Source organism: Tasmannia lanceolata, unplaced genomic scaffold, assembly GCF_043159265.1.
Source record: "Tasmannia lanceolata isolate RefF3 unplaced genomic scaffold, GAP_Taslan_0.1 ptg000011l, whole genome shotgun sequence".
NCBI lineage: Eukaryota > Viridiplantae > Streptophyta > Magnoliopsida > Canellales > Winteraceae > Tasmannia > Tasmannia lanceolata.
The window spans coordinates 19,506,659-19,520,082 of record NW_027518688.1 but is presented as its reverse complement, the minus strand read 5'-3'; the positions used below and the strand labels follow the sequence as shown (position 1 = coordinate 19,520,082).

At 41.0% G+C, this 13,424-nt stretch overlaps 2 protein-coding genes and 1 long non-coding RNA gene across 3 annotated transcripts; all 3 read left to right on the top strand.

Annotated features, from left to right (window-relative positions):
- Positions 1 to 660: 660 nt before the first annotated feature.
- Positions 661 to 2,615, top strand: LOC143886214 (Zim17-type zinc finger protein). The gene is made up of 4 exons (XM_077390162.1): positions 661 to 843; positions 944 to 1,041; positions 1,732 to 1,989; positions 2,172 to 2,615. Exons 1-4 carry the CDS (start codon positions 723 to 725, stop codon positions 2,334 to 2,336), a joined length of 642 nt encoding a protein of 213 aa, XP_077246277.1. The 5' UTR covers positions 661 to 722; the 3' UTR covers positions 2,337 to 2,615.
- A 1,784-nt stretch (positions 2,616 to 4,399) lies between these two features.
- On the top strand, positions 4,400 to 10,657 carry LOC143886213 (uncharacterized). Its single transcript, XR_013253706.1, has 2 exons — positions 4,400 to 5,236; positions 10,298 to 10,657. It is a non-coding gene; the product is annotated as an uncharacterized LOC143886213 (long non-coding RNA).
- Positions 10,658 to 12,474: 1,817 nt separating this feature from the next.
- On the top strand, positions 12,475 to 13,308 carry LOC143886570 (plastocyanin). Its single transcript, XM_077390614.1, has one exon. The coding sequence runs from the start codon at positions 12,595 to 12,597 to the stop codon at positions 13,096 to 13,098; it is 504 nt and encodes a 167-aa protein (XP_077246729.1). The 5' UTR covers positions 12,475 to 12,594; the 3' UTR covers positions 13,099 to 13,308.
- Positions 13,309 to 13,424: the final 116 nt, after the last annotated feature.

Here is a 13,424-nt window from a genome sequence, read left to right as displayed (position 1 = left end):
CTAAAATGTTAAATTTTCAGTATAGCGGAAAGAGTCTTATCTTTTACCTTATGTCTCTTCATTATCTCTCTCTTTTCTGGTAATGAAACCCTAGTTTTTCCATTACTCTCCTAGAGGCGCAACCAAATACTGCTTAGCACTATTCCACTATTCTCCTAGACGAATCAAATGCTTTCCACCTGCCTTTTGACTTCTTATTCTACCACTCTCCGATCCAGCCCCGCAACCAAACCTAGGGATATGCTAAAAAGATTGGCTGTTAGACAATAGTTTGTAGGGGTTTGCTAAGCTCCATCGCGAAAGGTTGCACACCAGACCAGCCACCTCGTGAATGGAGACAAAAGCTGTTGTCTTTATTAACCAGGTGGCTGGTCTGATATGCGAAAGACCAGCCACGAAAACCCTTTTGCGATGGACGCTAGCAATTCCCTAGTTTGTAAGGGGAGCTAGTTTGTAACGGTAACTCCGTGGCCCCGCTTGTGCCATGTCCGTTGAGAAAAACGAGAAAACATGGATCGGATGATCTTGCCTTCGTTGATACAGTGTAGCAGTAGGCCCCATTTCAAAATGGGGAAGGATATTTTGCGAAGAATGTTTCGCCCCCCAATTAGGATAATGCGCCCCAGTTTAGCGTGATCTGACGTAAAAAAGTCAAGTCTAAATCACGTTAAAAGAAGAAAACGAGAAAAGTTAGACAGGAAAAAAGCCCCTCCTCATTTGCCATGGAAACCCTAAGCTCCGCTGCAACTATCATGTCTTCTTCTTGTTCCCGTCCTTCTATTTTATCCCCCAAGAAATATCTCTCTACAAAGAGACGATCTCTTCTCACGCTTGCCCAACACGGTACTCTCTTTCTCTTCTTTTTTCTACTTCTTGTTTTTTTCCTCTTTCGATTGATTGATTGATAAATGATCTAAAAAAACCCTAGTTTTTTAATCATCAGATGGAAGAAACGATGCTTCCGATCTCCGCCCTGATCCAGAGGATAATAAACTAGTTCCCTTCCTCAGTAATCCTTTCTCACTTTCTCCTTTCTCAAAGGTGCGAATAAATGAGATTTCTAATTTTCTGATTAGGGTTTGATTTGGAATTTAGATTTTGATTTTCGTTTTTGATGCTTAGGATGTGGCGATAGGTCTGGTTCTCATCTAAAATAGTTATTTTGAAAATTAGGTTTGATTTTCGTTTTTTGATGATTAGGATGGGGCGATGGTTCTGGTTCTGAAAATTTAACCGATAAAAAAAAGATATTTTGAAAATTAGGGTTTGATTTTCGTTTTTGTCGCTTAGGATGGGGTAATGGGTCTGGTTCTGAAAATTTAACCCATCAGAGAAAGATATTTTGATAATTAGGGTTTGATTTTCGTTTTTGATGATTAGGATGCGGTGATGGGTCTGGTTCTCATCCAAAAAAAATGTTTTGAAATTTAGGGTTTGATTTTCGTTTTTGATGCTTAGGATGGGGCAATGGGTCTGGTTCTGAAAATTTAGCCCATTAAAAAAAGATATTTTGAAAATTAGGGTTTGATTTTCGTTTTTGATGCTTAGGATGGGAAGATGGGTCTGGTGCTGAAAATTTAACCCATTAAAAAAAAAGTTATTTTGAAAATTAGGGTTTGATTATCATTTTTGATGATTAGGATGTGGCAATGGGTCTGGTTCTGAAAATTTAACCCATCAAAGGAAGATATTTTGAAAATTAGGGTTTAATTATTGTTTTTTGATGATTAGGATGCGGCACTGGGTCTGGTTCTGAGTGCTGCGACCGGCCGAGGTTGGACGACTGGGTCTGGGATGGAAGGTCCCTCCGTTCCGGCCGGAGTCGAGATGAATTCCGGCACGGATCAGATCTCGACCTTCCCATGGTCTCTTTTCACGAAATCCCCTCGCCGCAGGATGCGCGTTGCCTTCACCTGCAATGTATGCGGTCAGCGAACCACCCGAGCCATCAATCCCCATGCTTACACCGATGGTACAGTTTTCGTGCAGGTAATTGATTGATCTTAGCCTTTGAACTTGCGTTGCTTAAGGGCCGTTTGGATTCATGAATTTTATAATCCATCATTGTAAAATACTGAATTTTACAAGCTGAAACCTAGATTTCTTAAGATGAAATCTGGACATTATTAGGGTTTTCAATTCAATCTCAATTTTGTTCTTTTTCTTTGCAGTGTTGTGGTTGCAATGTGTTTCATAAGCTCGTCGATAATCTGAATTTGTTCCATGAGATGAAATGTTATGTGAACCCAAGTTTCCAGTACAAAGGTCTTGACGGAGGCTTGCACTTCAAATATCTCGATGAGGATGATGATAATGATGTTTTCCCTCTGGTGTGAAGGGATAGAGACGCCGGGATTCGGTTTGTATATTCGTGTTTCAGTTCATCCTCTATCGAAGCCATTCCATTTCAGAAGAACATTATTTAATTGCGATTGTAAATATGGCCTTAATTATACTTTTTTTTTCCTGTTCTTGATGAAAATAATCAAGAGTTATCTTGTCCTAGATATGGCTTACCAAAGTTGCACAGTTGATTTTTCGCTGGAACTGATCTGTATCATCACTTGATTTGTATATATCAAATGGAAAAGTGGAGACAGTGCTTGGTTTATGTCTATGTGATGATTCGTAGTTATATGTTGAATCACTTTTTGATTTGATCATCATGTTAATTTTTTTGCATGTTGAGCCAGTTGATCGAGGGAGCATATTGAGGAAATGCATTTCTGTGTTTCATGTATTCATTTGCATGCTTTTCACTTCCCGTGTTTGGGGTTTTATGAAAGAAGCTATTCATGCATCTGGGCACTGCTGTAATGTTTACCCATGAGCTTTTGAACCCGGACTCCATCTACTCTTTTATATTGTGAATTTCTCCTGTTTTACACTTCAATAGAGAATTTTGACGGGTAGTCAATCCACCATGTGCACAGTATAATTCTGTGCATTTGCTTGCTTCCCTAGCTACTTAAAATGGTACATAAATTTAAGGTCAGCCTGAAGCATTTGGCATGCTGTGATGCCCTGTTTCTGTTTGATAATTACTTCTGTTTTGTCTTAGTTTGGAAATTTCTTGTGAAAACCATGGACTTACTGATGCTTGTACTTTTGCAGCATTACATCTTTATTATCTCTTGTAATTGATTAACAAATTTCCAGCAGAAATTAATTTGATAGAATTGGATGCCGTCCACCTGGGGGGATTTAACACTTGTGTTCCATGAAAAAAGTGGGAATCTACTAGAATGAGACAGTTAAGAAACTTCATTAATGGGTTCCGTTCAGTGGATTTTCCCTTGAATGGGCTTAGTTTCACATGGATGAGAAGGTTTAATCTGATGTTTGGGAGAATTGATAGGTTCTTGGTGTGCAAGGAGTGGGACACTTACTTTAGGGATGCATCCTACTTTTCATTCCATGAGCCACTTCTGATCACTGTCCCCTTGTTCTTGAGATGAAGATTGTGTCGTGGTGCTGTATGCCATTTAGATTTGATAACTTTTGGCTTGCGGGTCCTGAGCTTCAAGGCACTGGTTCGTAAGCGGTGGTTGGAGATGGAGGGTTGGAGTAACAAAGTGAGCTACATCTCTGTTAAGCTAAAGTCTTTGAAAGGAAAAACCAAGGAGGGGGGATGGGGGAGGAGAAGTTTGGTGCATTGCTAAAAAACAGATGTTAGTTACTTAGTGAGTTGGGGCTGGTAGATGGAGAGTGGAGTAAACCATAAGGCTTTCGAAAGAGGAAAGAAGAGAGAGAGGTTGATGTTCAAGGATGATCATTGCTTGGTTGTGTGGGCCTTTTCAGGTCCCATAGGCTTGGCGGATGCGAGTGAGGCGGAAGTGAGAGCGGCCCATCATGGTTTTAAATTGCTAGAGAATATTGATCTTGATAAAGTGGCGGTGGAAGGAGACTCTTAATGTGATCAGATGGCTGAAAGGGTCCCATTCACATCCTTGGCATTTTGCGTCTTTCTTTGATGAGATTCAAGATACTGTCCGGAGCTCATTTATCTTTTTGCCATGTTCGTAGATCGGCTAATAGGGCGACCGACACTCTAGCTAGAGCCAGGGTTCCGAGGGCAGAGGTGGAGTTATTTGACAACCTTCCACCTTGAGACCCGTATTTTTCCTTCTTCGAGTCTTTCTATCTTGCCCAAGTGGGGCTACTCCTTTGTGTTTATTATTGTGCTTCTTTGTTTTTCTATCTTGCCCCAAGGGTTTGCCAATTGTATATACCTCCTCGGTCTTTTATTGGAATGATATTTATCCTTGCCATTCAAAAAAAGTTAGCCGTGATTCTCAAGTGGGAGGAAATCACTTGTAGGCAACACTCCAGGGTCATCTGGCTCAAGTTGTTGTTTGGGGTGGGGGTGAGGGTGGGGACTGCCTTTTTCTAGCACCTGGCCAATGGGAGAGGAATAGCTACATTCAGAGTCTTATGGTGGATGGAAGGCCTATCTTGGATGATGGGTTAGGGCTTCCAGTCTCTCAGTGACCAAAAAGTGGTGGTGGAAGATATTGTGGAGTTCTTCTATGAGCATATATATAAATTGGAAAGATGGCGTAGGCCTATCTTAGATGGTATCCGATTTGCTAATATTACTGTGGAAAGTGCTCATGATTTTAAGAGACCCTTTCTGGAAGAGGTGAGGGAAGCCATTTTTAATGTGGAGAAAGATAAGGCTCCAGGCCCGGACGAATTTACCTTTGCCTTCCATCAAGAAAATTGGGAGAATTGGGAGATAGTGAAGTGAGATGTCCTTTTGATGCCCTCGATGTTCACATTAGTAGAGATGCTAGTTCCACCTTCATCACCCTCATCCCTAAGAAGGAAGGGACCATTGTGATATAAGAGATTACCATCTAATCAGTTTGGTTAGTAGTTCCTATAAAAAATCATCCTAAAGATTCTTGCGAAGAATTTGAGAGGAGCTTTGGGGCAGATCAATACCCTAGCCAGTGGCATTATGTAGATGGGTACCAAATTTTGAATGGGGTGTTTATTGCAAATGAGTACTTCAATCTAAGAGGAGAAACAATATCAGGGGCTATTTGCAAGGTGGACATGTAGTAGGCATATGACATAGCGGATTGGGATTCATTGACTATTTGATGGGGCAAATGAGTTTCTGTAATCGATGGGCGTGCCAAATTTTGGTTGGGCTGTTTATTGCAAATGAACACGTTCAAGAGGCATTACTGGCTATTTTTAGGTGGACATGGGAAAGGCGTATGACATGGTAAGTTATCTACACACTAGCTTAAAATACAGTGGGGGCCCACATTGTTTGGGTGATCCAAAGCATTCATTTGATGGGCCCTCACATAGATAGGGTGTGCCCAAAAAATCAGCTTCATAGGATTATCTTAACCCTTCGAACCGTGGAGGCAAAAAATGGACAGATTTGTGAAGGTTTATACACGTCCATTTTACCTCCACAAATCGTAGGGTTGGGATGATCCAATGGAGCTGATTTTTGTGTGGACACCCTATCTATGTGAGGGCCAATCAAATGAATGGTTTGGATCACCCAAACAATATGCCCTCTACTGGATCACCCAAACAGTATGCCCTCTACTGTATTTTAAGCTAGTGTGTAGATAACTTATCTACACTTGTGTGTAGAAACCGTTTTCTCATATGCATATATGAGGAAAGGGTTTCTGCACACGTGTGCAAGTAAGCTTACCTGCACACGAGTTCATAAACAGGGTGGGGGCCCACATTTTTTGGGGGTCCAAAGCATTCACTTGGAAGGCCCTTCCATGGATAGGGTGTGGCCCAAAAATCAGCCCCATTGGATCCTAACCCAATCAAAGGTGGGGGGAAAATGGACAGGCACTGTGTCCATGTTTCTGTCCATTTTCCCCTCCACAAATGGCAGGGTTAGGATGATCCAATGGGGCTGATTTTTGGGCCACACCTTATCCATGGAAGGGCCTTCCAAATGAATGGTTTTGATCCCCACAAACATGTGGCCCCCACCCATGTTTCTGCACTCATGTGCTGGTAACTTACCTGCACACGTTTGCAGGAACCCTTCTCTCTCTCTCTCTATATATATATATATATATATATATATATATATATATATATATATATATATATATATATATATGAGAAAAGGGTTCCTGCGCTCGAGCGCAGATAGCTTATCTGCGCTCGAGTGCTGGAAACAGGGGTGGGGCCACATTGCCGAGGGTGGTGGTGATCCTAAGGCAAAAAACCGAACAACACAAAGAGACATGAAAAACAAGACAACACTCCCTCAAGAAGACAAAGACAACACTAACAACACTCCCCCTCTAGAAAAGACAACAAATTGGACAACACTCCTAAGAACACAAAGAACTAAATGAAAACACTCCCCCTCAAGTTGAATGTCAAATACCTTCAACTTGCAACGAAAAGAAGACAAATAAGGCACTACACCGCTTTCGGACATTTGATCAAACACTTGGTGTGCGCCGTAGAGAAGAAGACAAAGGAAAGATGACAAACAAGGCACCACACCTCTCTTAGACATTTTATCAAATACTTGGTGCGCGCCTTGAAGAACTACATAAAAGACATAGAAGGTAATAGAAAGAAAGAGATGATAAGAAGACGACAACAAGACAAGCGCAAGAGAACAACAAGAAACAATACAAGACAACACTCCCCCTCAAGTTGAGGCCAAAGGCCTTCAACTTGAAACAAAAAGAACACTTTCAAGGCACAAAATCCTTTTGAGACATTTCATCAAACACTGGGGGTGCACCTTGAAGATGAGATGGGAAAGACAAAGGCCATAGGCCAAAAAAGCTATAGAGAAGAGAAAATAAAGAGAGCTTTGGAGTGGAGAAGAACCCAAAAATGGGTTTACACAAGTAATACAAACATGATTTTTGTTTTGTTTTGAGATATACGATACAGGGAAAATGGGTTAAAAACGAAATGGGTTTGACGAAATGAAAGAGAAAGAGTGAGATTTCTAGGGTATAGAAATGTTTTTTTTTTTTTTAATATTTTATTTGGGTATTGTAGCAGGTTACTGTAGCGTTACTGTAGCAGTTACTGTAGTGGCTTACTGTAGCAGGGAATTGAGGGGTTAGGGGAAAGGGAAGAGGGGCAGTGGGAGGAGGAGGAGGAGGAGGGAAGGACACGAGCGAGGAGAAGAATTGAGGGAGAAACTATAGAGAGATAAAGAGAGGAAAACGAGATACGTGAGTAAGGGATGATGGCATAGAGGGAGATACTCTTCTTCTTTCCTTCTTGAAGGATCAACCCATTGGCTCTGATACCATGTTAGAAGTAATCTAGGGTTAGAGAAGAGGAAGAAGAAGAGGAGTGAAGGATGGAGAGTCTCCACTGGGAGCTCCTCATGAATATGATGTATATATAGGCCCAAACTAGGGCAACAACATACAATGACAACAATACCCCTAACTAATGCAAGTAATGTCTAAACTAACCTAATACATTATTCAACAACTAGTACCTTCATTCTAAGAAAAGAGAAAAGGCATTGTGGGCTATTTGTAAGGTGGACATGGAGAAGGCCCATGCCATGGTGGATTGGGGTTCACTGACTATTTGATGGGGCAAATGTTTTTTGATAATAAATGGTATAGGTGGATGATGGGGCATATGACCTCCCGACACTTTTCCATTATGATAAATATTAAGCCTATTGTTCCTTTCAAGAGCACGGGGGACTTGAAGCAAAGGGACCAGCCCCGATCGTCCTCTCCACACCTGTGGGGAGGCTCTTAGTAGGATGATCCACAATGTGGTGTATTAGGTTATTTAGTGGTTTTCTATGTGTAGGAATATAGGGTCTTTATATCCCACCTTCAATTTGCCGACAATGAGGTGAACTTTGTGATGATTCCACAACTCAAATTAGGAGGGTGTTTTGTGGTGGTTTGAGGTGTTGGGTCTGAAAATTAATGGGGTAGTGTGTTAGTGGGCGTTAATTTGGTGAAGGTGTTTGGTTGTCGAAAGATACACTTCGAATATCATAACTTGGGCTCCCGCTTGCGCTTGGCATTCCTACCAAGCTTTATGGAATCCGATTATTGAGAAGATTGAAAAGAAAATGCCCAACAGAAAAATTCCTACTTATTATATGGTGGGATAATTGCACTCATAAAAGTTTCCCTTTCCAGCATCTTGACCTATTTCATGTTGGCTCTTTAAAATCTTAATTGTACTTTCCAAGAGGATTGAGAGGCGCCAACGTGTTTTTTTTTTTGTGGGATTGAAAAGATGAAGAGGGTGAAACCCTTAGTGTGGGGGTAAAATGTTTTCAAACCAAAGATGGAAGGAGGCCTAGGGATAGGCAATATAAAACTAAGGAATGCAACTCTTCTAGGCAAATGGCTTTGGAGACTGAGGGAAAGAAAAATGCTCCTTTGAGGGCCATTATTATGGGCAAATATAGGGGGGTTTGGGGGTGATGGAAGAGGCTCACGCACATGGCGGTCAGTTTGTAGTGTAACAAGTCTTTTCGGGTCCTTACTAAGTTTACGTTGGGAAGATGGGGATAGGATTCAGTTGTGCCATGCGTACCCGAGCCTGTATAGGTTAGTTTACGGGACGGATGCCTCTATTGTGAGTTCCTTATCTAAGATTTGAGATGGCATAGTTTGGAGGTGGGTCTTTAGAAGGAAATTCCCATTAGTGTCTTTGTTTCCCGTTTGCCCTGTTTGGTTTTTGGGATTTTAGTGGAAGTGGTCAAAGGGGGAGGTGACAAGCATGGAAGTTGTGTAGGCTTGTCTTGGGGAGAAGAGTGGTAGTCAAAAGGAAAAAAACGGTAAGGCGTTTGGTTGCTAGAAGAGGTGTGGAAATATTTGGGGTGTCATTATCAAAATGGGCAGTGGAAGAGAGAGAAAGGGAAGAGAGAAAAAGAAAGGAAAAAAACAATGATTATATAAGACAAACAAATTCCACTCTTTTTCTCACAAAAACTCCAAAAAGGAGGTTTGCAATTGGAATTTTAGTAGAGGGGACAACTCCCGCCACATCAGTGCCACCTAGGAAAAAGTGTAATAATGATGTCCCCTGGATGCCTGGTAGTCAAATGGAATTTGAGCCCAAATTTGGCAACCAAACATCTTCCAGCATTTCATATTCCATCAAGAGCCCAGCCGTCTTCCACTCTTTTTGCAACCAAACAGGCCAGTTATGTTACGGATAGGAGAATATGAACTCCAGACCCAAGGGGTATGTTCTTGATCGGTTCGTTCTTTCATTGCTTAGTGAAAGGAAACATCCACTCTGTTAGGTGGATGCTAATGTGGAAATCCTTTGCGTGAAAGGGAACATACACTTTGTTAGGTGGATGCTGATTTGGAAATCCTTTGCGCCATCAAATGTCCAAGGTTTGTGTTGGACAGTTGCACACTCTTGACGCTCTCGATTAAAAAGCTTCAATTTAGCAAATAGCTGTGCATTTTGTTGGAGTTATGAGTAGTCTTCTAACCACCTCTTTCTCCATTGCAAGCTTGCCAGTAGAATTTGGTGTGTTATTCTAGCCATGTTGAACATTCAGTGGACTTTCCTGGCAACTTTTAAGATGCTCTTGGCTGGTGGGTGGTATCGCCAGTTGGGTGAGAAGGGACGTATTTTGCTTATGGCATTTTCGTGGTGGTGTGGGTTCTTTAGAAGTAGAGAAAGCTGGGCACGGGCTCTCCTTACTTCATCTTGTCATTTCATCGTTGTTCATTCCCGTTAGGCCGAAATCAGAATTTTCTCAACAGGGTATCTGGATATGGTGAGACTGAGATTGCCTAGATCGAGTATTTTTCGTCCCTCATCATCAATACATTTCTGGATTCACTATGAACAGGGGCTTTTGCTCATGGAGCCTCCCATTAGGGCTGGGTGATGAAATCCTCTCGTAGCCCTTGGAGACTTGCCAGGCCTTTCCATGAGATATTAGATCCCTGTTCATCTTCTATTTCCTTTCCCCCATACTCCATAGCACAAACGATATGGCTGATTGTCTTACTAAGGACGGAGTGTGAAGAGGATCCACACTTCGTTTTCCTTTTAGTTTGCTTTTTTTTCTGCTTTAATAAAGTTTATCGATTCAAAAAACAAAAGAAATTTCGTTTCAAAATAATAAGGTTTTCCTTGGAATTATTCAAAATAATAATAATAATAATAAAGTTTTCCTGTGATACTGCTTTCTTTATTGAAGTATATCCGAAATTAATGTTTACCTAGCATTTATGTGATAGTTTTTTTTAGGGATTTAATTTAGCCCCAAACTGGCCAGATTTGATTTTATACTTACTGCATGTCTTCAACACAGGATGCTAAATGTGTAAAATATTTGGCTATTGAGTTCCCATGTAGCTCTACCTTCTATTTCTGGGATCACCTACAGTGCCCTAGTCTCTGGTGATTGTGAGTTGTGGAAGTCCATTTCTTTCTCATGGATTGTAATGGTACTATTTAGTTTGATTATTTTTGCTTCATGTAGTAAGAAACACCATCCTGTTACCTAACCAATAAGGTGTGTGATGTCTAATGTGCATGTTGGGCTTGTATATCCATTTACATCAGTGGTTGCCTTTTTTATGCCAATAGGCAAGGTGGTGCCCAAGTTAATCTATTTCACCAGTGTTCTAAGTCTCAAATCTTTTGATGCTCAAATGTGCCTTACCCCAGAGATCATTGATTTCACCAGTGCTCTATGTGCATTTATTTTTATTAGTGGACTTGACGAGATGACAGCTTGAAAGTATGGTTGTCATGGAGAGGAGAGTTTGAAAAGTTTAAGGGGCTATTAGGTTTTAAAGTTTGGTGATTGGGGAGTAATTAGTTTCTGTTTGGTTTATGATACTCGGACTGAGCATCTTGAGAGAAGATTTTCTCATTTGTTTAGGCTCGTGAATTACCCAAAAGTTATGTTACATGTATTCTTTCTTCTGAATGGGCAAAGTTTCCTTGTTGTACATGTTTCTGATACTTGGGTCAACAACTTACTAGGCCCTGTTCGTTTGAGATTATGCCAACCGATTGTGAGCCCAAAATCAATTGTTGGATGAGTCCAACAATTGGTTTTGGGCTCACAATCGGTTGGTATAATCTAAAATGAACAGGGCCTTAATAAAGTTTATAATGAACAGAGTCTAAAGGTTAGCGTACTTTGAGAAGGGAAATTCTTGGGCGGTGTCAATCTTCAAGTGAAGCCTAAAAGTCCAACAATTGGTTTTGGGCTCACAATCGGTTGGTATAATCTAAAACGAACAGGGCCTTAATAAAGTTTATAATGAACAGAGTATAAAGGTTAGCGTACTTTGAGAAGGGAAATTCTTGGGCGGTGTCAATCTTCAAGTGAAGCCTAAAAGATTCGGGTTCACAAAAAATATAATGCAGACATGGCTCTTAACGTTGCCTATATTTTGCCATAAAAATGAGGGGACAAAGGTATAAGTGAGGCTCACATGTTCAATGGATCAATGAACAAGGCCTGAACAAGTGGTCCCCACTTGGAGGTTTAAAATCAATGGTCTTCATACATTGAGGAGGCACTTTATAAATTTTCCAAGGGTCCTTACCAGGGATGGACCGAGGATGAAAATTCACCTAACTGGAAATTTTGGGCTAATTATTAATAAGACGATTAAATTTGAAGCCCCATAAGGGCCCGTTTGGATACCTCAGATTTTGTATTTGGGTTTGGAATTGAGTTTTCAGTACAAAATGAATGAAAATAGATCTGTCAGCTCATGTTGAGGGAGACAGAGAGGGAAGGGGGTAATTCTTGCTGCAGGGGAGAGGTTGAGGAGCCAAGAGGGTGAAGGAAACTGCCACATCTATGGATTTCCAATTTCTTATTTCCACAGCTTATTTGGAAATTTGATTTTTTCACTGTTAGTCGCTGAATTGGAAATTCAAGGATTTGATCGGGATCCAAATGTCAACGCAAAAAGGCTGCAAATGTGAGAATTCCAAATCAAAATCTTCTCGACATCCAAACGGGCCCTAAATGTATTTGTTCAAAAATTAAAAATTTAATGATAATAACCTAAATCCTACAACAAAATTTTACTAATGAAAATTCCCTTTACTCAATTCTGAAAGCATATATTTTCCTTCTGTTTTTTCCTATCTTATTGTTTTCTTCCATACTTAAATGTGTAATTTCTTTAAAGAATATCAAGCAAGATTTTTTGGAAAACTTGGGCGGCCTCAGAAGTTATTTAAAACCTTATAAATGTAAGTTTATAAGGTTTCCTTTTTTTAATTATTAAATATCTTATAAATGTAGATATTTTTAAGGTGTCCTCAATAGCCACGAAGCCCTTCCACCTATCTTCTTTTTCCCTTTTCTAATTCCTCACCCCTCCCTTTTGATAACCACACATGCCATGTCAGAGGATAACAGGTCATCCATAGTAGCCAATCAGATGAAGATGAGGTAGATAACCCTTTTTCTGCCATGCATTACCCAATCCTCTTCCACCTCACCTCAACCATACACTAAACACCCGCACATACCCTTTTATTCCTATTATCAAATTCCCCCTCACTCTCCACAAAAGCTTTACTGCATCTCTAGCAAGAACAAACCAAAGAGAAAACTAAACCCAACAAAAACAAATGGCCACCATGACCACTTCAGCTGCCATCACCATCCCCTCCTTCACCGGCCTAAAGGCCGGTGCCGGAATCCGGCCAAGCACTGCCAAGTCGCCCGCCTCACCGGCCGCCCCAGCCTTGTCTATCAAGGCCTCCCTCAAGGAGGTTGGTGTGGCGGTTGCAGCAGTTGCTGCAACCGCCTTTCTAACTAGCAATGCCCTCGCCATGGAGGTCTTGCTAGGTGCCGATGACGGAGGCTTAGCCTTTGTTCCCAGCACCTTCTCCATCCCCGCCGGAGAGAAAATTGTGTTCAAGAACAATGCAGGGTTCCCCCACAACATCATATTTGATGAGGACGAAGTACCCGCCGGCGTTGATGTGTCGAAGATCTCCATGAGTGAGGAGGACCTCCTTAACGCGCCCGGCGAGGTCTACTCAGTCACTTTGGATACAAAGGGTACTTACAGTTTCTATTGTTCCCCTCACCAGGGAGCTGGAATGGTTGGGAAAGTGACAGTTAATTAGTTATTTAGATGGGGTGTGAATTTGTATTTTTTTTTTTCTTCTAAATATCATTTGAGTTATGGGTCTGTAGTTGTTATGGCTTAGAGTGTTAATTCATGTTGAGGGATGAGAGAATGGATGAACCAGAAAAATATATGTATTGCATTCTTCTCTCCATATCAAGATCCTAATGGTTTTACCTTTCAATTTCATGTATTGTAGATTCTGTTCTATCTTGTTATCTTAATTTTCTTAGAAAACAAATCTCTCTCTCTCTCTCTCTCTCTCTCTCTCTCTCTCTCTCTCTCAAAGGATTGACAAGTGCAGCCAGGCCCATTGACCAATGG